Source organism: Exophiala bonariae, assembly GCF_035927105.1.
Source record: "Exophiala bonariae strain CCFEE 5792 chromosome Unknown scaffold_35, whole genome shotgun sequence".
NCBI lineage: Eukaryota > Fungi > Ascomycota > Eurotiomycetes > Chaetothyriales > Herpotrichiellaceae > Exophiala > Exophiala bonariae.
Window position 1 is genome coordinate 260,482 of NW_027042510.1, and position 24,527 is coordinate 285,008.

The window sequence follows — 24,527 nt, forward strand, 5'->3', positions numbered from 1 at the left end:
CAGTGGGTGTTTTAGAAAGGATTCTACTAAGAGGTATTGGTGTGTGGTGGTATTCTTTCATTCTATCTTGGGGTCGTGAAATTCATGCTGTATCTGTATCATGTCTCTCGTATCGTAGCCTTGTCCTGCTCCACCTCCCCAGAAGAAATCCAAGGCATCGTACATCCCCCTCTCACCCCATCCATCCATCCATCCATCCATCTATCAACACTCACCCCTCAAAAACTCTACACACCCTCGGCCAAACCCGCTTATAAAGACTGACACCGATGGCATCCATGGGATTAATCTTACCATCAAACGTCGCCTTGAAATACCCGTGCGTGCCGAGCGGCTCCTTGATGAACCCCTGTCTGCCGCGCTTCGTCCACAAGGGCAGCGCAGCGAACCACTGCACGTCCTCGCGGCTGAAGAACATGTATCGCACCGTCACGAGTTTCTTGTGGATCTTGAATGGCGCGCCCGTCAGCACGATGCGTTTGGCGATGACGCGGTTGGACGACGGGGTTGTTGTCGTGGCCGTGCCGATGAATTGCAGGTTGGAGAGGGTTGATGTTGAGGGAGTGGAGTCTGCCGTGGTGGTGGTGGTGTCGATGAGGGTTGGTGCGTTGTCTTCGGAGGTTGATGTTGGTTGTTTCCGGAAGACGAGCACGGGCACAGAGCCCCATGTCAGCGGGCCGATGAAGGTCGCCATTGCGGTCCAACCTGGATGGAGGAAGCGGTCGAATTTGTGGACGTCGTTGGGTGTCTGTCCGGATGCCGAGAGGATCGGGTTGATGATCAGCCTTCTGTGGCCGATTTGAACCACAATTTCGTCTTTGGATTTGAGTGGAGCATCGAAATCGGAGTTAAGGGTGAGGTTGAGGTTGATGACTGCGTGTTTGTGTTCATGGCGGAGGAGGGAGAACAGTGAAGCTGGAGTGGGTGAGCTCGCTAGAGAAAGGGGTACATTGCGCAGCTCGATCTCGACTTTCGTGCCTGCGAGAACACCCCCGCCGAATGATTCCTTGATGGCTGCACTTCGGGATTTCTTGTAGTCGGCGATCTGGAGAAGGCGGCTGTAGTCGAGTGGTTGATATGGGAGGTCTTCCGTGTGGTTCCATTCACTTGTCCTCAAACTCTTCAATCCTCGGTATTTCGCGAGTCTTTCTTGAGCCGACACATCTGGATGCAGCTCGATTTCGTCGGGGAATTCGAGATCGTCTTCGGCCTCTTTCTTTCTGTTTGCGCGGTATGCTTCTAATTGTCGGGCTTCTTCCTCTTCGTCCGCATCGACGTGCATCTCCGACTCGGGATACTCTGACATACCAACTTCCGTCATGGTATCGGCAGCTCTTGTGACGACTCCATCTTCTGGACCTAGAACTTCGGTGTCCATGGAAATGTCTCCTTCAAGGTCTTCATCAAGAATGTCCGAGTCTGAATCCGATACATCTTCGAGATACCATGCTGCCTGGTAGTCGGATGTTCCTTTGGGCAACCTCTTTGGTGTTGCAGGGATGTGTGAATTATCGTCGGAGAAATAATGATGATCATCGAGCAGAACACCCTTGTGATCATTCGTGGCCACGGTGCTTGCAACATCTCGCATTTCAGCCTCTTCCGGTGCCAATTCCGCCAGATCGTCCTGGTCGTCAGTAGGTTTCCACTCTTTCACGGGTTCATTCACATCCATCTCATCAGCTTTCCGTTTCTGTCCTTGGCCTGGTTGCTGTTTTATGTTGTTTATCTGGAAATCTCCCCATCCCGGAACATGCACCAAACGATCGACGTTCAAGGACTTGCCACGCACCGTACCGCTAAGTGTCACATTGCCCACACTTGCTCCCTCGACTTGTTGTGCCCAGTTTACGTTTTCAATAAACATCCAGCTCCTGTCATCTCGCCACCGGATTCCTTTCGTGGAGGCGGTGCAGATGCTCCGGATCAGATTCGAACAGTCCGATTTGCTGTCGAGACTGGATATCTTGTCCAGGTTTGGGAACCAATGTCCAAGAGCTATCTTCATGTCCGTGAGATGGCGAGATCTCTTAGCAAGAGGAATCTTGACCTCGGCATCCTTTACGACTGCAGTGACATTTGTAATGCCTTGTCCCTCAAGTGCTCTGAGAAAAGTATCCTCTTCTTGGCCATATTGCTGCTCCGCGTCAAGAACAAAAACAACCCAGTCAGCCAATTTGCAGACGTCCAAGGCGTTCAAGATGTCGAATTTGGCAGGAAGGTAGAGCAGGTTTCGGCGGAAGCGTTCGATTCGGGCCGGCACTATGCCATTGGAAGGATCGGAGTTGGACACGTCGACGCTCTCGTTCAAACTGTTTATGACGGAGTTGATATCGATGTCTTTGGACAAAGGAACAACGGCAACATGTTTGGCTGCACCATCAACTCCGAGGAATATGTTTTCGTCGTTCTCTCGCTTTTCCTTCTTTTGCATGCGGTATTGCTTGGCTTGATTTCGTCGTGCAAGTTTAGACATGACTTGCTGGTGAGGTGTTTTCCTGCTGCCTTTGTCCGATCTTTGCGTCTCGACTTTTCCTATTCACTGGATTAGTCGTTATCCACTGGAAGCAGTTCACCAACGCCCTTACCCTTTGCCTTGTCCTTCAAAGCGCCCTTGGAGGCGAACCGGGATTTGTAGGGCTTGTGATCGACTTTTGTGGTGCTTCGGTGATGATGGGCCGAAACTTGGATTGGAGCCATTGCTGAAGAGTTTCCAGAGCCTCCAGCTTTGAATCTGTAGGGGATTGACATGTCACTGCGAATGGTCGGCGTTCGCCTCGTAACAAAAAAAGTTGAGTTCGAAGTGGGATGGACTTCCGAAAATAGTTAGTCCGGTGAAATCTTGGCTGGCGATAAAGGTGGAACATTTCTTATCCGGAGTTGTTTTCTGCCACTCAATACTCCGACGTAGAGAGGTCAGGAGAGGCCAGGTAGAATCAGCATTACTTACTATTGATTTATATACTGAGTTATGTATCCGATTATATTGGATGAATATTATGGGACTATAGTGTCATGTCCTCTAACTCGGTGTGTCGACAGCTGCGCGTGCAAGTCGAATATAGACGACCGAGGACGTGAGGTGTCCGAAGCGAGATGTGGAAACATCAAGCACACCCTCCAAGCTCCAAAGCATTTCATCCGCGACCTCTTCATCGTGGTCTTACAACCATAGACATCTAAACGGAACTCACTGCAATGTGTGGTTATCTTGATAGAACCTCGGATTGAATGCCGATGGCTCCGTGAGAATCCATATCTGCAGATTGGTCACAAAAGACCACGCTGTACTTGATGAGGTGCCGCGACATGAATTATACGTCCGAAGCACTCAATTGTTGGTGCTAGTAGTGGTTTGCGATACATAGGACCGTTGAGTGACGTCCCCTATGAAGGGTTGATCCTCGGTGAGGGTAGCCGGGGACTGTGAACCTGAGCACTCCCACAAGCTGATCATCATAAGCTATTTCATGTGGAAATGAGAGCAAATATGAGTGATGTAGCAATCGCAGTCAATGTCCATGGTATAGATATGAGATTGGTCGCTGTACTCTCGAGCGGTACGACGACAATCGAGTCTTGTGCAACCGGTTTCAGACAGCTCAGACTGATCTCAGGCGCTTCGAATGTGGAGGGCAAAGTTGATGAGTAGAAAACCGACACGACTGGAGTTACTCCCCACGCAAATGCATTCACCGAAGCAGAGATAGGCAGAGTGGTGCTTTGCTGTGAGTCGATAGATATGAGGTGATATCCATCACGTGAGGTTGGATTGCATGTGGCATCAACCGCAATGGGGCCAAGCAGGGATGGACCTGTGATGTCTAGATTGCGATCGAGGTTAGCTGATCGTTACCCTTCGACCAAAGATGAGCTGTAATATTCTTACCTTGTACTGAGATGGCACCCCATAAATTGTCATCGGTGAGGCTGCAACTGGATGGAGCGTTATCGCGAAGTTGGACGGCCAACTTTGAGCAGATGAAAGTTGGGTCTTCGGTGTCCAGTATTTCCAAGAGCGTTTTGTTGGCTTGTGACATTAAGTCGGAAACACATGAAGCACCCAGAAGGGAAGGGCAAGTGCCAGCTTCCGTCGGAGAGAATTCACGTCGATTGACAACATCCTTGAAGATCAGAGCACATCCTTTGACATCAATGGTGGCAAGATCAAGCGATGCTGGAGATCCAAGGTAATAACTCCTCTCCAAAACGTCAGCCGATGTGTTTGTGAGCGAGATTTCTGATTTGAAGGCGACGGTCCAGGTCAGAGGATCGGAAGAGATGGCACTGGTAAAGTTGGCGGTTCCGATCGCTTGAGCTGTAAAATTGCCAATGGGACATGATGAAGTCGTGCCATCGCTTTGTGGACATCCAACAGCTTCGCAGCCGATTAATTGAGCACGAATGATAGAGAACAGGCTCAATATGCAGCACACAGCTGCAGCAAAGGGACTATGTCGAGAAGTTATTCGAGCCATCTGGGCCGTCTGGTTGTGGCCTTCGTGTGTAGAGAGCTTGCCAACCTTTCAAAGACGGGTTGAATGGGTGGTTGAAGCATTTTACCTGGTCTGGTCTGGTCATTCTGGTGGTGTTTGCTGGGGAAATCTCCACTCAACCATGTTGAAAAGTCTCAATATAGGTCTCCCACAATCACTCTTACCTTGAAATGCAACTCGCCTTCTCCATTCTAGCCGCTGCTTGGGAATCATAGGACCGCTCGCTGTCAGACCACATTCAAGCATGCACGTAATAGTGGCCTTTCACCAATGAGAGTCGGCCACAACCCCAGAGGTGAACGGACCTGGGCATTTGACTACATTAGCGTTCATCTACCAAATCGAGGCATCGCCAGTTGAAACAGAGAATACTATATTTGGGACTGAGAAGCGGCACAGAATAGACGAATGACAATGGAGAAACCAAGGCTTTGTGGGTGGGTGGCAAGCCACTAAGCAGATCAAGGCGCTTAACCAACGGTTTTGTCGGCCAGAAGAGCGCCCCCTCGATTCGTATCCGGCACATGGGACACCTGCCGAGATCCGTATTGCCGAACTGGATGAGGCTGAAACTCGAGTACACTTTGAAGAATTGCAGATAGCTTTTGATGATTTTGTGAAGTGTTGGTGGCTCATTAGAAGTGAAAATGGTTAGGGCCAGAATGAAAAGGATTGAGGACGTGAGATCGAGGTGGCGGTGAAAAGCTGATAATAAATTGCTATGGTTCCATCAGATGGAATCTACCTGGAGAACATGAAGTGCCCCAATCTGTCGCGCCAGGGTAAACTAATACCGTCCTTCATTCGACGAGATGTGTATTTAAGCTTCTTTGGCCATTTGGAACGAGCTGTTGGTTGCAGTGATCCCATCACAAGTCCTCCCCAGACACCCTTGGCGAACTTATCACTTCCAAGCAGATCACAAACACCCACCCGAACCTTCCAGCGCTCTTATACTACACCGGCCATCGACTTCTAGGACTCAAACGATGCCATGAAACTTGATTTAGCCGGAGGTCCCGTGTCTTCTAGTCACTATTTGGCGCCGTCACAGGATGCGAATGTAATTGCGAATCCTGGCCATAATGACGACTCACGTAGGCCGCAGGATCCTCGTAGTCCTTGTGCCTTCGTTGCTCAATAAGACTATAGGGAGGCTGCCTTAATTTAATTTATCTTACTCACTGGAGTAACGATCTATCGTAGAATAAATCGTCGTCATCGAGCGGGCGGATCCCATTGTGGAGCAAGTCGCCGGCGAGGTTTTGGAATTTTTGACACTAGCTTTCGCACGCTCGCTCCGTCTCAAGGTTTATAAGCAGCTCTCATGGATAGTAACCAAAGCGTACTTTTAATCTCACCAAAAGGGGGGGAGAAGGTGCTTGAGAACCCTCCCATCCGCGAAAAAGTTGGTGGTAGAGTTAGGGCGAGATGGACTTAACAATAAGATTCAAGATCTTATCGCGTCGCGTTGGCCTCTACGACGGAATCCGTGGTTGAATCAGCAGACTGTATGCACATCATCTTTGACCGCCGTCTCTTCGGGTCTCTGTCCGTGGGAACGTGATTAAGGCTCGTTCTTGATTTGTTCCGAACGAGAAGGTCAGCATCTGCTCAAAGTCTTGGGCTGAACTAGGGTCCTTTGGCGCCTTTGATTCAAACAGTCCAAGCTGAATGAACTGGACGGCTATTGGCTTGTCTACATCTTGCGCAGCGTCCATGAGCGTGTGTAGACAGGGATCAAATGTTCTTTCCTGATATAAGCATTTGAACAGTGACTGCCGCACCTGTACGAGAGATTGCAATCCTAAGTTGGCCGTGGTGATTTTAAGTGCTCCGGCGAAAAAGCTGCTTTTGTGGCCACTCCGATTCGAGATAATTTCGACAATTGCTGCGATAAACAAAATCCAGAGAGTTAGACATGATGATTCGAGCTCGGTAACACTTTTGAAAATCTCGAATGCATCATCCGAATGGCGGAACGGCGCAAGGATTGTTCTCTGCGGATAGAGTTGGGTCCACAGGATTTGGGAGAAGTAGTCAACTGCTACAAAGAGAGCCTTTTCGATAGAAATACTGGGAGAATTGGAAAGGTCGTCCAGAGTAATCTTCATGTTACTCGCACGAATCTTTAGTGCATACTGGCGCATTTGTGCCCAGGAGAGGATATTTGTCAATCGTGAAGGGTCAGTTATATTCGCCGCTATTCGGTGCACAGCGAGAAGTTCTCGATGGGCATCAAAGATGGTGACAAGACGGGGTGAAAGGTCTTTATGGAGAGATTGCTGTTTTGATAAGTCAATAGCAAGGGTGTCCAACTCAAGTGGAGACATGACAGTGGCCGCTGGCCCGGGGTCCCATTCATCCTGCCACATTAAAATTATTAGTAGATGACTTTATAGTATCGTCATACAAATGCCGAGACAGCTTAAATGGTCACTCACAACGCCAAAAACGGGTTTCGTATCCTTGATGGCGGCGGAAATGGTCAAATCGCTGATAACGATATATCTTTGTGTTTCCCATGGCAGGTGGTTAAAACCACCTATCGACATAACAATATCAACTAGGGCATGGAAATGTGATACAGCGGCGGGTAAATAACCACTGTATAAGTCGGCTCCCATGAGGTGGAACACAGCACGAAGTGTCCGAAGCTTTGCCATTGTCGGCAGGTTTTTCCGCAGGGAGGCTATACCAGCAGTACTATGTGCTAGGGATTGCATTCTCAGCTGCTCTTTCAGTTGCGATGCTGGCATTGTGAATGATTGCAATAACGATGTCCAAGCAAGGATGAAATGTAATTGTTCGGCGCATTTAATCATTTCAATACCTTCGTTTTCCCATGCCATGAGGGTCGTTGCGGTTTTCTGGCTTCCCGAAGGAATTATAGTCTGGGTGAAGACGCTCTGCCAGGTAGAGATCAGGGAGTGATACCGAGGAGTAATCCTAATCGGAGATGCTGAAAAAGGGTCCGAATTGCCATGCTGTATCAAGGTGTTAGGGCTCAAGTAAGTATGGTCCATCACTGGTAGAGCACAACCACCAGGAGCTGCTTTTACCTCCTTCAAAGTGTGCCGTTGTACACTTTTGTCTGGTGGCAGGAGTTCCTGGAATCCTGGAACCTCAGTGCTGACCCCAGAATCCTGTGTGTCTGACCTATAACGAGTAGCCTGCTTTGTGCGAGGTGTAACGCTGTATGGACTGGAAATCTGGGAGTGGATCGCCATGGCTTCTTCGGCATCTCCACACCCCTTATAGGTGGCGTCATTGTTTGTGAGTAGACCTATTGAGTTAAAATAGGGACGCCACTGGAGTTCCGGTTCCGAGGGCAGCGCCAGATTTCTCAGGCTTCTTCGACGATGAGTTAACCTTGCGGCATGAGAACGAGCTGCCGACAGCTGCAGCTCCTTCTCTCGGATGGATCTGCGCGGATCTTGTTCAATGAAGAGAAGTCTTGGCTGGGCCATACGAGTAGTTAGTGCAGTCGGGTGGAGATTCTTTAGAGGGACTCTTGGCTACCTAGGTACGGAGGGAAGAGACTCTTGGCTACGGATGTGAGAGACTCTTGGCTTTGCATGGACAGACCATGCAGAGCCTCTCCTATTCTTATATCTTAACCCAGAGACACAGCACCAATCATATACGGAAGTAGTCAGAATGATCGATGAGTTAGCAGAAGCTTGAACTTCCCACAAAAGAAGGCGTTCTAAGCTCAAAGGAGTTGGCTTAGTCCTGAAGCAGCGGGCTGATCGTACGGCCGCCTATAGCCTAATCTCATCATGTCTCTAGTTCGAACATGAGCTGAGGGGAATTTCCTACTTCGTATCAGAATGCCGCGTACGTCTACCCATCGCAATCGAGAAACAGAGAACCTGGTTAAAAGCTTAGGTATACAAGGTCTTCCGCCACGAAGGATCGTCTACGGTGCCTGTGATCACAATGTTGGCGGAGCTTTTTCGTCTCCATCCCTTCTGGCGCTATCTGTTCTGAAGCGACTCGTAACTCGTAAGGAGGGACGGCTGTACCGTTAAAGGCAACTGCGCCGATCACGTGCCAATTCCTGCCTCGTCAGCGGGCAGAAATTCGGCCTCAGAAATCTCCAAATCCAAAAAATTGTTCAGCATAGCGCCCACTGCAGCCGATTTGTACATCTTCGACTCGGGCTTTGTTGGGCCATTTCCCTGACCAAGTACTTTTCTTACCAAGGGCTTTGTCAGAAATGGAGAGTCTGGTTGAGAATGGTGATGGCCAACTCACCATTAAAAATCTGTCACCTCCTGCCAAACGCACTCCAACCACCACCTTGACCAAAGAACAGAAAGAGGAACAGAAAAATGTTGCAGAGGCCCGGAAAAAGTATGGACGAGGTCGCCCGGTTCGCGTCAACGAGGTAAAAGACAAGAAACTGCGAGCGAACTTGAAACGTATCGAGAATAAATATCGAACCGCTGTTCTGCATGCCAAAGATGCAGAAATCCTCTACGAGAATGAGGAGGGTTTCTTGCAGCCGGAAACCGCACTTGAAAGGACATACAAAGTCAGACAAGACGAGATCCTGGAAGCCGTTGGGTCGCAACAGGCCAATAAATCCATCGAGTTCAAGCTCGATCTGGGTCCCTATGTCACCGACTACACCAGAAACGGTCGGAGCCTCTTGCTCGTCGGGAGGAAGGGTCATGTTGCTACTTGTGAATGGCGGGACGGTAAACCGGGATGCGAGCTACACCTGAATGAAACAGTAAGAGATGCCAAATGGTTACACAACGATCAGTACTTCGCTGTGGCGCAAAAGAAGTATACATATATTTACGACCACGCTGGAGTTGAAATCCACTGTCTCAGGAAATACGTCGAAACCACCCATCTAGAATTCCTCCCCTACCATTTCCTCCTCGCGGGTATTGAGACCAGTGGGTTTCTGAGGTATACAGACACCTCAACAGGCCAAATTGTATCGGAATACTCGACCAGAAAAGGCTCTCCCACTTCGCTGGCTCAAAACCCTTACAACGCCATCCTTCATGTTGGACACCAGAATGGTACAGTATCCTTGTGGTCGCCGAATTCGACTACCCCTCTGGTCAAAATTCAATCCAACGCTGGACCCGTGCGGTCCATTGCAATCGACCGGTCCGGACATTATATGTTGTGTGGTGGGCAAGACTTGCGACTGAAACTCTGGGATATCCGGGCGTTGAAAGAGGTCCACTCGTACACCACCCGACAACCTGCGTCTTCGATTGATATTTCTGATCGGGGTCTCGCAGCTATTGGTAGTGGGACTGGCGTTACACTGTGGAAAGATCTTTTCACCACGTCTACCGCTCAGGACCCCACAAAGGTCCAATCGCCCTATCTAAATTGGGGTGATGATGGACGTCGGGTTGAACGCGTCCAATTCTGTCCGTTTGATGATATCCTGGGCATCTCCCATGCTCAAGGATTCAGTAGTATCATCGTTCCCGGTGCTGGGGAGCCCAACTACGATGCCCTTGAAGTCAACCCTTACGAAACCAGGAAACAACGACAAGAAGGCGAAGTCAAGTCATTGCTCACGAAACTCCAACCAGAGACGATTGCACTGGATCCCAACTTCATTGGTACACTGGACATGCGCAGTGCAGAGCAACGGGCTCGGGAGAAAGATCTGGACGCCCCTGCTGTGGATCCACTGGCCAAGTTGAAGGAGAAAGAAAAGAACCGGGCTCGAGGCAAGAATAGTGCTCTCAGGCGGTACATGAGGAAGAAGGGTGGGAAGAACATTATTGACGAGAAGAAGATGCGTCTGGAGGAGATGAAGAAGGAGCGATCGGAGAGGGAGAATCAGAAGTTGATCAGGGAGAAGGCCGACTTTGGGCCTGCACTGGAGAGATTTGCAAGGAGGGGAGCTTAAGCAACATGTGCTATAGAGGTGTGAAGTCAGTCAAATATTGGTGTGAGAGATTGGTCGAACTCCACCTTTCCAACAAGATGACCATACTACCACGGAATCCAACCAGCTTTTGTCTTGTTGCTCCTGTGTTCTTGTCCCGGTGGTTACAGAGATAGCAACAGACCTCTCAAGTATGGGGCACAGGCGTATAGCGATTGATTTTCGGCTGCTCACCACTGCCCCTGGGCACGCCTTTGGACCATTTCTGCCTCGACACGATATAGCCATCGGTGCTCTTCCACGCCGAGATGATCATGTCAACCGTCTGATTCACACCAACGCCATGTTTGACCACCCCTCTGACCACCGGGCCTCCCTCACGCATCTTATTCGCCTCTCGCTCCATCAAATCGACATCCGCGCCCACCGCATCCGCCAGATCACACTTATTGATGACGAGCAAGTCACTCCCCGTGATCCCCGGACCACCTTTCCTCGGCACCTTGTCGCCGCCAGCCACATCAATCACATAGATGATGAAATCCGCGAGTTCGCGACTGTAGTTCGCCGCGAGATTGTCCCCTCCACTCTCAATGAGCAGCAGGTCTGTCTGAAACTTCGCGTGCAGTCCCTGCAGCGCCAACAAGTTGGCACTGATGTCCTCGCGCACGGCAGCGTGCGGACAACCACCTGTTTCGATTGCGACGATACGCTCTGGCGTCAAGGCGCCGTGCTTGGTCAAGAACTCGGCGTCCTCGCGTGTAAAGATGTCGTTGGTCACGGCCGCGATGTTGTATTCCTTGCGCAGCGCCAGGCACAGCTCGAGCATCAAAGCTGTCTTTCCCGAGCCGACGGGCCCGCCAATCCCGATCGTGAACGCCCGGTCGTTGAAGTCTCGGCCGGACACGATGGGCATTTCGCGGTGGAGGTAGGAGCCGGGCCCTGTGAGGATCTCGTGCGAGTGGCCGTGGCCGCCGTTGGGCCCGTCGTGGGAATGCGAGGCGTGGGACGGCCCCCCGTCGTGGGAGTGTGTCGCCATGGTTGGGTTTCGTCGGGGGCTAGGATATGATGTGACGGTCTGTGTGGGTTTCTACTGAGAGGCGTTCTTTATATTCTCTGGGCAACCATATGCTGTGCTCAGGACTCGGGGAAGCGGAATTCTCGAGTCGGGCCTTCGGATCTGGATTCTCTTATATATGTCTGTGGTGGTGGGACGAGCAGTCTCTTTGGGAAGTAAGATATAAAATCAATGATCATTGAGCACTTGGGCTTTCCCCAATATGAAATGAAGAGAGAAACTGTGGTAGAGTGTTTTACAGATGTTTTCTGAAATATCGGGAGGAGTGAGGGGTACCTATCTCGCCGTGAATAATTCGAACGCGTACAAGGGAGAAGAGGCACCCTTTATCTAAACCAGTACCCCGCATTGCCAATGGGAATTCCAGCTTGTGAGCCTCATGTTTAAAGATTGATGATATCCTGAGTAATTGGCTAAGATGGCCTAGGAGAGTCCACAATTTGAGACTCACTCAGACAGTCACGACGGTAACTTACGAGCATCAAGGTTGTGATGTGATGTCAAGAAATCTGCCATCTGCCTTCTAGTTAGATCGAGGATTGCATCCCGGCATCCATTTCATCTTCCTGAGACAACAACCGAACCATGGCGATAGTCCACGTCGTTCTCTTCAAGCTGAAAGCCTCTTTGAGCGACGATGAGAAGAAAGCAGTATGTATATATATATATCCCAGCACGTATCCTATCCTTGTCCTCTGCAGTATTGAGTTTTCCCCCAATGACACATCGAACCACCAGTTCTGCGATGACATGTTAGGACTCAAAGATACGTGTATCCATCCCACGTCTCAACAGCCTTATATCGTCACCTCGTCGGGAGGGATTGATAATAGTCCTGAAGGGGCGCAGGTATGTAGCCTCATTCAGAGATCTTATTGAATGGTTGATTGACCGCGATGTACATCTAGGGCGGGTTCACGCACGGGTTTGTGGTTGAATTCGCTTCTGCACAAGATCGTGATTATTATGTCAATGATGATCCGTCTCATCAGGCTTTCGTCAAGAAGAACGGTGAGCGGTTTGACGATGTGAGGGTCATCGACTATGAAAAAGGTGTTTATTAGATTATGTTGATCTTGTAGGTATTCTTTCTGAATAGAGTCACCAATCTTTCAAAGGATACCATCGTACCCACAGAGAACACTCTTCTTCTGTCCAAGGGCTTCTATGAGACGCTGAAGGATTCGCCACATCCACACTGTTCAGTGATGTTGGGGTTTCTGAAAACAAATCTGGCACTTAGTTTATCCTCCATCCAGTCCATCTCGCTCCCAATAATGCTGAATAATGCCTTGCTGTCTATCAGGACCTTGACTCCTCCTTGTTCTACCACTTCATCGAAAGCGCCCGCTTTCTCAACATATTCCAAGTGATAGGCGAGTCCCGAACAACCTCGATTCTTCACTCCTACCCGGATCATCTTTGGGTTGGGTTGATCGAGTAATTCTTTGAGATGGATTACTGCATCCGCGCTAATAGACATTGCTGCTTTGCGAGCCCGCAGTTTGCTTCTTCGGGGTTTGCTGGGCTTGGCCTCCGTCCCTGGGTCTACCTCCTTGACAGCAGATGTGGTGGGTGCTTCCACCGGTTTGGACTTCTGCGCCTCAAACTCGGGCACGATGATGCTGGCTGTTTCTCTCGCGTCGCCTTGTTGCGGCTTCGACTGCACAGGGTTCGCATCATGAGTTCGTTTCGGAGTACCTGCGATGGAAGTGTTGGGCACACTGGAGTTGCGTGGTGGTAGTGGGAAGTCGGCGGGTAGAGTGTGTGGTTGGTAGGAAGGTGCTGTATATAACTCTCTTTTGGAGGATTGTAGAGAACATCTAGTGGACGAAAAGGTCCTGAAGACGTGGGAACATGACCTCGTGGTTGAGGCAATTGCAAGTGCTCTGAAGAAGGTGGCGGATGACGTCGTTATGGGGATGAGGTGTGTGGATGACATTGCGGCCGAGGATTCTACTATATCATGGGATGGTGGTATAGTAATGATAGAGGAGGTGGAGGTGGTAACGTCGTCGTAGTATGATGGTGGTGTCGTCGCAGGGAATAACGGTGATGGTAAAAGTGATAGAAAGGCAAGCGCAAGTCCGAGTGAGTCTTGCTCCTTCCTCTTTGTCAGCCGAACTCGGCTCGGAATGAGATCCTCCAATCGGAAGGAGGCAATTTCAATCTGCCATTTCGAAGTGGAAGGCAACGTCCACGGGAATTTCTAGCAGTTTACCGCTGCATCAACAATGATGGCCTTTTGCTGATCGCTGATCTTGACGGCAAACAGCGGGTATTCGTACTGCTCAGCTACCTACAAAGGCACCTAATGTGAGTGTGGCGTTGAGATGAATGAGCAACCACAGTTCTTGTATTGGTATCACCAGTACCTCAAGACCGTGATGCAGCCTCCCCCAATGGTTCGGGCGCCAAGAGGACTCGCACTGAATGATCCGGTCCGTTTTCTCAGCTGGACAAGCACGCCGCACTCTTAACTACAGTGCTCTCGATGCCTGCCTTCAGCCTTGACACAACCAAAGTCACGAGACCAAATATACTCAGCGAGCCTGTCATCTTGTTTACGACTATCCTGGTATCAATAAATCTAGAATGATTGCGCCTAGTCTTGTCCCAGCCAGCCATCCATCCTTTTTTGATCCCTGATGGACTCCCCTTTGACTCAACAATTGCGGCCAGATTCATTCGAGCCAAAGATTGTTCAATTATACCTCCATTTATTCAATGTCCTCGCGAATGAAGACACTGAAGATGTCATTCCATCCGAAGGCTTCTGGAGCGAGTTCTTTCTGCTCAAGCCTGATAAGCAGAGACTCTATGATATCCTCGAACCAATGACCCCCTTTGATCTACTTCACATGCATGTACGATCAAGTCCACCACACAAATTCGGCATGATTCCACTAACTACCCAACAGACACAGATGCAGGTCTTCTTCAAACGTGCAATTGCAGAAGCTGGCTCGGGAATATCTCCCAGGAATGAAAATGCATTGGAGGTGGATTCTGTCCCCGTCGAGCTTGTCACTCACCACTCAACTGACAAACACAGAACTTGACTGCCTTTCTCTGTGCCGTCTTCAACAAAAAGTATCCGAATCCCAACACTGATGTGATTCAAGTTCTGGCCGGCCTGGATGCCGTCGATAAGCTCATGTCCGACCTGGTCCATGGCTTGGAGGGCATCATTCGTCAGTCTGCCAAACAATCCTTCAGAACCAAAGCACTTGATACTGTCTTATCGTTGGTTGCTGGTGGATTTCATACCAGCCTTGTATCTTACTTTATGCACAAGGATCTTTTCTCTGCTCTCATGAAAGTAAGTGTAATGGCGTCCCCCAACTTTCAAGCTAATTCAGACATAGTATGTTCATGACATCCATGATAATCATGATGATGGCGACTGCCTCAAGGCTTTTGTTGTCGTCGGGGTTCTTTCAAGCTATCACAAATTCGAATCCCAAAACGTTTATCAGAATCGACTAGAGGATTTCGTCAACGAGGAGACCATCCGAATTCTGGTCCAGCAATTCGCCTCGGTTTCGGTACATATCCGCGATCAGTATATCGACGTACAAGATGATCAACCACCTCCTTGGAACATCAATTCCACCCTGGTAATGGTTGGACTTCGCAGTCTTTCAACCGATGCAAACAAGCCACCGCCCCCAACCGAAGAAGAGGCAAAGACACTGTTCGCTTCTTTGCCAAGACGCGATGCTTCGGCCATCCTCTCCCTCTATTCTTTCACCCAAGCCAACAAATTATTTGCAGCCAATCTCTTGAATGCGCATGGCGAAGGTCATTGTGTGACACCATTTTCCAATTTTCTTTCATCAACCTCGTATATCTCGCATCATGCCCACAGGGGTGAGCGCCAAGCCACGTACGCCATTCTCAGTCTTTTATCACTGCGCATCATCATTGAAGACCCTTTATTATCCAAGAGGATTTCTTCGTCCGAGAATAAGATGGGTGTTCGACTGTGCCGTCAACGACCTCCTTATCTCCCACTAATCACTGCGGCAAGGGTACCGGCGACTGCCATCCTTGACATTTGCACGGATGCCCTCAGTCATAATCTTCGAAAAAGACTCGATGTTCAGCTCTACAGTCTGGCACTGAGTATTATCTTACGGGTCGTCACGTACTTGGAGCGGTCCAAGATTCGTCTGCAGCACCACTGGTCGTATATCTGGGGGTCGCTTCTGTCACTCATGAAATTCCTGACACAATACGCTCCAGATCTGAAGTACCTGCGTGGTATTCGCGAGGGTCTCTGTGCGACCTTGACCAATCTGGCGGCTTTCTGTCTGTCTAAAGGAGATGGGTTTCTCCCCGATCCTGCCAGTTATGATGATCTCTTCTATAAATTGATCGAGGCGAATGATACGCTAGATAAGTTCAAGCAGGCTTATTGTGACATGGGCTCGCCTTCAGACGCTTTGAACCAGTCAGTCAAAGCGTTGATCAGTGTGTCGTCGCACTATCATGAACTTTTGAAAGCGCAGCATGGGAAGAAGACGCATCAATCACCAACGGCGATTCAGAAGGTCATCAAAGAAGGATATGACACGTTAAATCTGGAAGCTGATGCCGACTTTGGACAGTGGGACAAATGGCGTGAGAATGACTGGAAGGCAGAACTCAAAAGAATGATCCGGGTCTCTGTGGAAGACGCGAGGTTGTTGGCTTTGAGTTGAACTGAGTATGGTACTCTATAGATACGATAAAGGGAAGTCAGTATACAAGGTCGTTGCTGCTAATATGATTAATGTCGTCCACCTCTGTCTCGATGGTGGCGAACTGTAGAATGAAGTTGAGACATGATCCGGTCATACCAATCGAGGCTGAGCGAAACTAAACTAGCGCCGGACGTGGGAAAAATGGAGTGCGACCATTTCGGACCCCATTGAAATAGTTGTTGTCCTTCAAGTGTCTTGGTAAACGCCACTCGTCACTGCAGTTGTGGGTATCCGATGTACGACATTGGAGTCTCAGGGTTCAGAAGAAAAGTGTTTCGTGCGAAGTTATTTATAAGAAAGACCGAAAGCGCGAGGTCTTGCTTTGTGTTCCCAAGATCGACTGCCTAAAAAGGACATGGTCAAGTCAGGACCAATCTCACTGCACTGCCTGGAATGCTCCAGCTCCAGCTAGTGTGTTGCTGGTCTCGATGAAGTGTGTATCAATCACGTTGAAGGCCTACAACGGATGTTGGTGCTATGAATAATAACATGTGACCGTACATAATTATTGTTTATCAAGGCTCAAACCCCCACCATTGTTAATGGGAGCAGATCGGAGGCCGTAAATGGGACGGCACGCGATGAGGGAGCACGAACACACCCGCCCATTCTCGGAATCGCCACGAGGCCACCGCACGAGCCTTACCCCTGACTTTACCTAAAATGTGAAAAGGTTTGGTGATAGTATGAGGGGCTAGGGTTTTGTTATTACACCTAACCAGATGGACATTGTTGATGTTAATGCCCCGAGCCACTCGAAGATAAGTCCGAAAGGTCACAACCTCCTACAAGAGGACTCGCTAGCTTATATGCAATGTGCTAGACTGGCTGTTGATAGAGACATGCTGGCGGCCTTCAAAAAAAAAATTAAGCAGTCCGCGAAGGAGTCCGTAGTGCAGTCAGCCACTCGAACTTTGAGGGGAGGGGCTGTAGGCGTGCTCGATAGAGGGGTGGGGTTGTGGGCGGTGAAGAGGAAACCACACTTGGCAGCCTATCATCAATGCCTAGATTATCAGTTAACGAGACACTAACTGGCTGCGAGGGACTTAGTGGCCGCTAGTGGTCAGTATTCGTCCATCGCTCTTTCCCCAACACCCTGCAGATGTTTATGAGTACCAGCTTGAACTTCAGGGCACCTGCCTGCCGATATGAGTACCTACCTCGTAATCCCCAGGCCACCTTCCGTCTCGCACACGGCCACTGCCAGTCGCCCTTTCCTCCAGTCTCACGTCAACTCAACTCGGGCCTGGTGCCTCCTGAGCCGTGGGTGACTCTCCCCTCTAGGCCTGCCATGCCATGCCATGTCTTGACTCCTGGACCCGAGTAGTCTAAGAACCCAGACTCCGTCCTTCGTAGACATCGTACGGACTCGGAGTAATGAATTTGGACCCTTTCCAGTTGAGAAAGGTGCGCCAATGCGGGGCCGATCACCTCCAGGAGAGACTGCCACTCGTCCACCATCCACTAGCCTGCGGCTGATAAGTTCTCATAATAGAAATCCATAAATTGTGTCCTCACCATATTCAACTTTCCCCTCCGTACACAAAAACATTCTCTCCTGCTGCACATCTTTTTTCCTCCCTCCATCTATCTGTCAGCTTTTTTTGGTCGAGTCTCACTTTCTCTTCCGCTTCACTTCCATTTCATCGGTTGTTTGATTAGATCTCATCTCTCCCTCCCATAAACCCTCCATTAAATCAACCGCAATCATGTCAAAGAGAAACTCCACCAGACTGGCAAGCGCCCCTGCTGAGGCCACTCCCAGCTATCTCCTCACTGGCAAGGTCGCCATCGTGACTGGTTCAGGTATGTTTTCCCCAGTACAATCATTTCATTTTCCTGGAGAACGCCTTCCTGGAAACCCTCAATATCGTCCTGCCATCTCCCCTGAACGCCCGCACACCCCACCTTCACCTTCACCGCCTCGACCGAAAAATGGAAACACCATTTCTCGGCACCCGGGCTTGATCCTCTGCAGTCGGCTGACCATGTTCTCCTTACAGGACGAGGAATGGGTCGTGAGACCGCCCTCGAACTTGCTCGTCGTGGTGCCGATGTCGTTGTCAACTATGCCAACTCCTCAAAAGCCGCCGACGAGCTCGTTGCTGAGATCAAGGCCCTCGGACGTGACTCCATTGCTGTCCAGGGCAACGTTAGCGATGTTGACCAGATCATCAACCTCTTCGCCCAGGCCAAGAAGCACTTTGGAAAGATCGATATTGTCGTCTCAAACTCCGGTGTCGTCTCCTTCGGTCACTTGAAGGATGTCGAACCAGAGGAGTTCGACCGTGTCTTCAACATCAATACCCGAGGACAATTCTTTGTCGCAAGAGAAGCATACAAGAACCTCGAAGTGGGTGGCCGTATCATCCTGATGGGCTCCATCACCGGTCAAGCCAAGGGTGTTCCAAAACACACGGTTTACTCCGGCAGCAAGGGTGCCATCGAGACCTTTGTCCGCTGCATGGCTATCGACTGCGGAGACAAGAAGATCACCGTCAACGCTGTTGCCCCCGGTGGTATCAAGACCGACATGTACCACGCTGTCTGCAAAGAGTACATTCCCAATGGTGCCAACTTGAACGACGAGCAGGTCGATGAATATGCCGCCACCTGGTCTCCCATGAACCGTGTTGGCATGCCAATTGATGTTGCCCGTGTCACTGCCTTCTTGGCCTCTCAAGATGGCGAGTGGGTCAATGGCAAGGTCATCGGCATCGATGGCGCTGCTTGCATGTAAATGCATTGTTTTCTCGCCTCATTAAATTCCTTTCGCGTGCTATGTTCTTCGGAGCATGGCAATCGACCAGGATTGGAGATAATTCACATCACGATGAGACTGTTCTGCAAATTTGAGACCAGTCGCAATGAACGGAACAGTGGTATCGCGAAATCTATGATAGAGCCGGGCTATATATTTCAAGTACTTTTTTTTGGTGATGAGGATTGGATACAAAGTGTCGAGGTGGTGTGCGAGCACAGCCGCCGCCGCAGGACTGGACTGGACTGGACCGGAATGGGGAATTCTATTACAGTAAAGTCTGTTTTCTGGTTGCGGGAAAGATAAAAAGCGAGCGAGCGTCGTGGAATGTCATCGTTTGTGTTGCATTACTTGGAGCGAAACAATACATTCTTCACCTACTCACCCCTTCTACGTGTATTCCGCCGCCTCTTCTCTTGTAGACACCTATCTACCTGTACTTGACCAAACTCTTGTTCATGCAGGTTCATGTGAAGGGAGGTCTCGAAGTCCACCTTCTCGTGCTGTCTGATATCTACAGTTCCATCCATGCCTACTACAATCGCTGTGTTGATTGACAGGCACAAGGTGTATATGTACTTGGCTGATCACCACAACAGTGGCCATTGGGTAGCTCTATACCTTGGGCTACTCTTTTCAGCACCGAACCCTTAGATGTCCATCACGAAGTAATTGTGTTAATTAACTGAATTTTTATTCCTGGCAGAACACGCCTTCCATTCTAACACACTGTATAGTACCCACCATCACCACGGCTAGATCTCTCTCCCTTCCTTCCCTCACCTCAAGCAGCACCTCTCACCAACGCCACCAGCCTCTCATCCAGCCCATACGGCACGCTGCCCTTGTCCGCCGCGTCATCCAGCACAAACACAGTGTCATCCTGCAAAAACACTTGCACGCCACGACCGTGACTCCGCTGCCCCGCGTCCTGCAGCCGGAACAACAGCCTCCCTGCCGCGTCCGACCGGTGGCTCGACACCAGCACCAGGTCGTTCTCGATGCACCATTCCTCGACGAACATGCGGAACGACATTTCCTCGACGTCGACGCCGCTTGCAGCCCCACGTTGGGATGTGGATGCCGATGTGGGCGATTTGAAGGCCGCGGATGAGTAAGAGTTGGCATATCGGCTGCTGGAGTTAAGTTTGTTGGCGTGTCGTGACCCTCCCAGCAGTGGCTTCCATGCCGTCCAGCTGTCGCTGCCGACTTTTCCCTTGACCAGCGATTTGAGCTCCGCGAACCGCTCTAATTCGAGGTCTGGCGATGATAGCAGCGTCCACCAGTCGAACAGCCAGGTGTGCATTGCCGGTGCGGTCTTCTTGGAGCGACTGTTTCGTGATGAGAGCGTCGTCGATTCGATTTGTTTGGGGAAACGCTTCACGGCCTCGATGAGCCGGGGGAGAATGGTTTCATGGACAATCTTGTAGAGCAGCCATGGGGATAAGAGGGGCGTCCATGCTGTGATGAGCGAGCAGGCCGCGTCCGGGTCGTAGAGGTCCCACTCCTTGGACAGGGCGGTCCGGATTCGTGGGTACCAGTGTAATAGTAGCAAGGTCTCGAAGGGGGTGGTTCGTTTACGAGGCTTTGAAGCCGTAGACTTGGGTATCTCGAGGAGCTCCGAGATTGAGAGCAAGGATGTGACGAGATGGTTCGGCTCACCGAGCGGATCCCACTCGGTCATCTCCCGACGGAAAGTCGTCTCAAGGCAGGAAACGGTCAATTCTGAGAGGGATAGATCTTGGATGTAATTCGAGTAGTTGGCTTGGATGGTCTGCAGCCGAGCTATGGAAGAATCCCAGTCTCGAGATTCCATTGAGTCGTCGACTGTGACTTTCTCGAATGCCGAGATCAAGTCATTATATCGTTGGATCTCCTCATCATGCAGCGCCAGAGATGCACCTAATTGGGTATCTTCCGCGTCCAGGTGTATTTCTTGCTCTTTCGTCGCATCCCACGCGTCGGCGAATGCTTGCAATTGGAGTTTGATGCGCGCGGTGGCTTTGGCAGCTTCGAGTGCCGCTGGGGCAGGCGAAGTTTCCCGCGTCGGAGTTGAGAAGCCTGACAAGGATGTGATCGTCTTGGTCTCCGCGCCAGTCGCATCCACGATGAGTTGTTTCATGGCCTCTGGTACGTGCAGGCCCCGCGACTCAATCGCATTGATCGCATATTTGGCTTTGGGAGGTGCCTTGATTCTCGGGGTGCTCGCCCCCGGCGTTGTAACCTTGGACGACGGTTGTCCTTCTCTTCGGTCGGTCTTTCGTCGCGGAGGGTCCGCTGAACCGCCTCCCTGGCCCAAACCCGCTCGACTGGATAGAACTTTAGCCTGGATCGGAGCAGTAATACCTTGTCCAGATTTCCCCAGACCTTGACCAGATGTGTAACCCATTTTGGCCATCATGCGCGCAGCGAAAGAGTTCTTCTGAATTTTCCCCCCTGCGCCAAATGCTGATGGTCCAGTACCACTGGCCTTTTCGGGCTGCTGTTGAGGGGACATGTCTGGTCGTGCCACAGGGCTTTCAGCCTCTTCCTCATTGTATTCGCCTATGTTGAAGGAGTTGCGGAAGCCATCCAACCCTGAGGCGGGGTTGAAGGCCATGCCTGATCCCATACCCAACCCCATGGTTGGTATTTCATCGTCGACATCTTCATCATCTTCCTCCTCGTCTTGTTCATCTTCCTGTCCCGTCGATTTGACAAATGCTGTGCCACGAGTTCGGAGGGTCTTCATGGTCCTGCGACGTTTATTGGGTCGTTCTTCATCGGTACCATCGTCCGCGTAGTCCCGCAGGTTGAAAGGTTGGTCATCGTCTGACGAGTCACTCATCTCAGTCAAGGCTGCTGTTCAGCGGCTTTTGACGCTGTTGCCTGCGGGGAAGACGCCCCAATGCTGCGCGCATGAAGCGTGTCTGAGCGGAATAATGAACCAAAGTAGCGTCTCCGATGTCTGCCGTGTATGGAACCGATATTCGGACTTTGAGATGCTCAGCAGTTCGAAAGGTTCTTGTCGAGCGAATGAAATCCTGCGTCTCAAAAATGTCTCGTATGGAATGCCTCAAGAAATCGCATGCTCCAAATTGAAGTCCATCAACTTGGAGAAAAAAGGTGGGGCAAGGACAAAGTGCCAAGACTGGGCTCAGTGGTAAGGCAGGTTTTCCGAGATACTCAAGTACAACCCAAATTCACATCTGATCTTCATCCACGATGGGGTTCTATTCAATTCAGGCGGGACTTCTACTTCTCGAGTAATTACGGACTCTAAGAGACTAGCGGTTTCCCTCAATTTCCACGGAATCTGATCACATACAAATTCACATTCATGTTCACACTGACTACTGGCTACTACCGACTACTTAAATTTGGGTGTATCTGTTGCTGCTTGCAAGCCTTGCGCCATCAAACAGCGTGTCTGTTTTCTTCTGCTGCTTTTGGCACTACTTCACGAGGCACTGGACCTTCAACATCAATGTCATAATCGGCTGGAGCTTCTGGAACGAGACCGATGAGTCCAATCATACAGGGAATGGTGAGAGCCATGATACCACAGTTGACATAAAAGGCACGCCTGGGATCGGTCTTTTTGTTTGAGGTAATCGCATACGAGACGGTCTGGCCTAGGGTTTCGAAAGCGCGGAAGAGTCCACCAGTACGTGCCGCAGACTTCACATCTGTCGAGAATGTACCTAGGATCCAGTAGATTGACAACTGGCAGACGTACCCGGTGCCGAAGGTAAGGAGATATGGGATGTAGGCTTCTGCCCATCTGTTTCTCTCGCTATTGCAAGGGCAGTCAGTCATGTGTTTTCCTTTGAGGTTTCGTGTTAAGCTTACAATTCGTAGTCGAGTGCCGCTTTTTTGGTTCCGAACTTGCTATATTCGATCCCAATCCAGATAAAACAGCCAGCTTGAGGGATGATCCAGCACAAGAAGCTCAACCATGCACGCTTCCGTTGAGGCCAGCGTTTCGTGTCCAAGAGCTTGCCAAATGCAATGACCATGGGAATCGTGATGGTTGCTAGCAACAATCAGAGTGAATCTGCAGCTCGGGCAGGTGAATGTTATGCTCACGACTCAACAGAGACGATAGTGCGCGTGCACGGACACTGAAGTGCAGAGAGAGATAAGTTCCATTGGTGCCACCGTAGAAAAAGGAGTAGAACGCAGGAACAAACATGAGCCATGTCTAGAAGGGGAGGATGTTAGCAATTTGGCCACAGATTGCGCGAAATATTACCGACCTTCTTGAGCTTCATGTGTTTCAAGAGAGCTTTGAATTCTTGACCCCACGAGATATCTTGAGCCATCGCGACGCCGCTGCCGTCAGGACGTCGAACCTTACTAGTCTTCGAGAGCATCAAAGCATAGATTATTCCAGTAGACTCTGTGATATTTTTCAGCTAGAAGACTCCTTTTGTGCATCTCAAATGGCTTGATGCTTACCAAAAGCAATAAAAATGAGGTACGTGGACCAGGTAACGCCTCCAGCTTTGGGGCTGCCACTGTTGTTGGAAAAATTGATCGCACCACCAATAACACTACCGCTGTTTCGCATGGCTGACCAAATGCCTGACCAGCACACATTATATTGCTTCCACTAGAAACAGCCATTGGAGACATACCTAGGTATAAACCTCTATCATTTGGATGTGGATATGACAGCATGGCAGTACTTTCCGACACGTATAGAAGACCACTGAAAACTCCTCCCACAGCCTACCTAAGGTCAGTACTGTGATTTTCATCGACAGAGGTGGTCCTGACTCTGGAGAAGAGGAGATACCAGTCAACGCCGAACCTCGCATTGACATAATAACCACTACCAGCAAGAGGCATCGCAAGTGCAGCGAGAATACAACACAATTTGATCCCAAGCTTGTTGACCACAGGCCCTCCAACCATAGTTGTGGCGAATCCGGCTGCATAGTTCAGTGAGGTTGCTAGATTGGCCAAAAATGGTGTGGAGAGGCCACCACCACCAAGATTCGAAATGGCGTCTGACATCGCAGGGCCTACAAAGGATAGGCTATATCAGTGTCAGCCTTAGAGTCCAAGTGCCCAGCTTGAGAAGTCAACACATACCAGCCGAACAATATCATCTGGAACAAGGCGCCGCGCCAGAATCTTGTTGTCCACGACGCTTGCAAGTAGGCATTGTCAATCTCCACGACTTGACCCCACTGGACGAGCACAGATTCGGTGTTGGTCTCGACTTGACCAAGCTTGATAGTGTCTTTAGTTATATCGTTTGGAGCAGCCGCCATTGTACTTGATGGGACTTCTTGAAGAATGTTAATTTTAAAGGGAACGTCTGTTCATCGAAGATAGGACGAGGGGGTGGAGATTAAACTTACAAGCTGACATTCTGGACGGCGCACCAGTCGTTATATCTCTAGAAAATCATGTACTCGGTAGTCTCGTATGTTAGAAGCGTATTTAACGATAACGAAGATGAACTAATCCGAACAAAAACCACCGTTCTGAAGGGCTTTCATGCTAGTCTATCTTCAGTAGACCGATCTGACGCCGTACATTCCGCGCTGAAAGCCGGGCCGGTCTTATCTGTGAGCGG

The 24,527-nt window shown here is 50.1% G+C and overlaps 11 protein-coding genes across 11 annotated transcripts; 4 read left to right on the forward strand and 7 right to left on the reverse strand.

The window, feature by feature from the left end:
• Window positions 1-211: 211 nt before the first annotated feature.
• On the reverse strand, window positions 212-2,700 carry LTR84_009058 (uncharacterized protein; the record flags this gene model as incomplete). Its single annotated transcript, XM_064852600.1, has 2 exons — window positions 212-2,535; window positions 2,589-2,700. 2 exons carry the CDS (start codon window positions 2,698-2,700, stop codon window positions 212-214), a joined length of 2,436 nt encoding a protein of 811 aa, XP_064701307.1.
• Window positions 2,701-3,468: 768 nt separating this feature from the next.
• Window positions 3,469-4,478, reverse strand: LTR84_009059 (uncharacterized protein; the record flags this gene model as incomplete). Its single annotated transcript, XM_064852601.1, has 2 exons — window positions 3,469-3,824; window positions 3,890-4,478. The coding sequence occupies 2 exons, from the start codon at window positions 4,476-4,478 to the stop codon at window positions 3,469-3,471; spliced, it is 945 nt and encodes a 314-aa protein (XP_064701308.1).
• A 1,538-nt stretch (window positions 4,479-6,016) lies between these two features.
• LTR84_009060 (uncharacterized protein) lies at window positions 6,017-7,966 on the reverse strand (the record flags this gene model as incomplete). The annotated part of the gene is made up of 2 exons (XM_064852602.1): window positions 6,017-6,862; window positions 6,941-7,966. The coding sequence occupies 2 exons, from the start codon at window positions 7,964-7,966 to the stop codon at window positions 6,017-6,019; spliced, it is 1,872 nt and encodes a 623-aa protein (XP_064701309.1).
• A 752-nt stretch (window positions 7,967-8,718) lies between these two features.
• On the forward strand, window positions 8,719-10,392 carry LTR84_009061 (uncharacterized protein; the record flags this gene model as incomplete). Its single annotated transcript, XM_064852603.1, has 1 exon — window positions 8,719-10,392. One exon carries the CDS (start codon window positions 8,719-8,721, stop codon window positions 10,390-10,392), a length of 1,674 nt encoding a protein of 557 aa, XP_064701310.1.
• A 166-nt stretch (window positions 10,393-10,558) lies between these two features.
• LTR84_009062 (uncharacterized protein) lies at window positions 10,559-11,410 on the reverse strand (the record flags this gene model as incomplete). The annotated part of the gene is made up of 1 exon (XM_064852604.1): window positions 10,559-11,410. One exon carries the CDS (start codon window positions 11,408-11,410, stop codon window positions 10,559-10,561), a length of 852 nt encoding a protein of 283 aa, XP_064701311.1.
• A 624-nt stretch (window positions 11,411-12,034) lies between these two features.
• Window positions 12,035-12,513, forward strand: LTR84_009063 (uncharacterized protein; the record flags this gene model as incomplete). The annotated part of the gene is made up of 3 exons (XM_064852605.1): window positions 12,035-12,100; window positions 12,188-12,298; window positions 12,358-12,513. The coding sequence occupies 3 exons, from the start codon at window positions 12,035-12,037 to the stop codon at window positions 12,511-12,513; spliced, it is 333 nt and encodes a 110-aa protein (XP_064701312.1).
• A 101-nt stretch (window positions 12,514-12,614) lies between these two features.
• On the reverse strand, window positions 12,615-13,391 carry LTR84_009064 (uncharacterized protein; the record flags this gene model as incomplete). Its single annotated transcript, XM_064852606.1, has 1 exon — window positions 12,615-13,391. The coding sequence occupies one exon, from the start codon at window positions 13,389-13,391 to the stop codon at window positions 12,615-12,617; it is 777 nt and encodes a 258-aa protein (XP_064701313.1).
• Window positions 13,392-14,097: 706 nt separating this feature from the next.
• Window positions 14,098-16,155, forward strand: LTR84_009065 (uncharacterized protein; the record flags this gene model as incomplete). The annotated part of the gene is made up of 4 exons (XM_064852607.1): window positions 14,098-14,316; window positions 14,371-14,451; window positions 14,505-14,771; window positions 14,818-16,155. 4 exons carry the CDS (start codon window positions 14,098-14,100, stop codon window positions 16,153-16,155), a joined length of 1,905 nt encoding a protein of 634 aa, XP_064701314.1.
• Window positions 16,156-17,906: 1,751 nt separating this feature from the next.
• Window positions 17,907-18,937, forward strand: RDT1 (Elsinochrome reductase 1; the record flags this gene model as incomplete). The annotated part of the gene is made up of 2 exons (XM_064852608.1): window positions 17,907-18,003; window positions 18,201-18,937. The coding sequence occupies 2 exons, from the start codon at window positions 17,907-17,909 to the stop codon at window positions 18,935-18,937; spliced, it is 834 nt and encodes a 277-aa protein (XP_064701315.1).
• An 805-nt stretch (window positions 18,938-19,742) lies between these two features.
• Window positions 19,743-21,785, reverse strand: LTR84_009067 (uncharacterized protein; the record flags this gene model as incomplete). The annotated part of the gene is made up of 1 exon (XM_064852609.1): window positions 19,743-21,785. The coding sequence occupies one exon, from the start codon at window positions 21,783-21,785 to the stop codon at window positions 19,743-19,745; it is 2,043 nt and encodes a 680-aa protein (XP_064701316.1).
• A 569-nt stretch (window positions 21,786-22,354) lies between these two features.
• LTR84_009068 (uncharacterized protein) lies at window positions 22,355-24,219 on the reverse strand (the record flags this gene model as incomplete). Its single annotated transcript, XM_064852610.1, has 8 exons — window positions 22,355-22,733; window positions 22,790-22,973; window positions 23,027-23,141; window positions 23,197-23,339; window positions 23,399-23,524; window positions 23,578-23,671; window positions 23,720-23,981; window positions 24,038-24,219. 8 exons carry the CDS (start codon window positions 24,217-24,219, stop codon window positions 22,355-22,357), a joined length of 1,485 nt encoding a protein of 494 aa, XP_064701317.1.
• Between the last annotated feature and the right edge of the window lie 308 nt (window positions 24,220-24,527).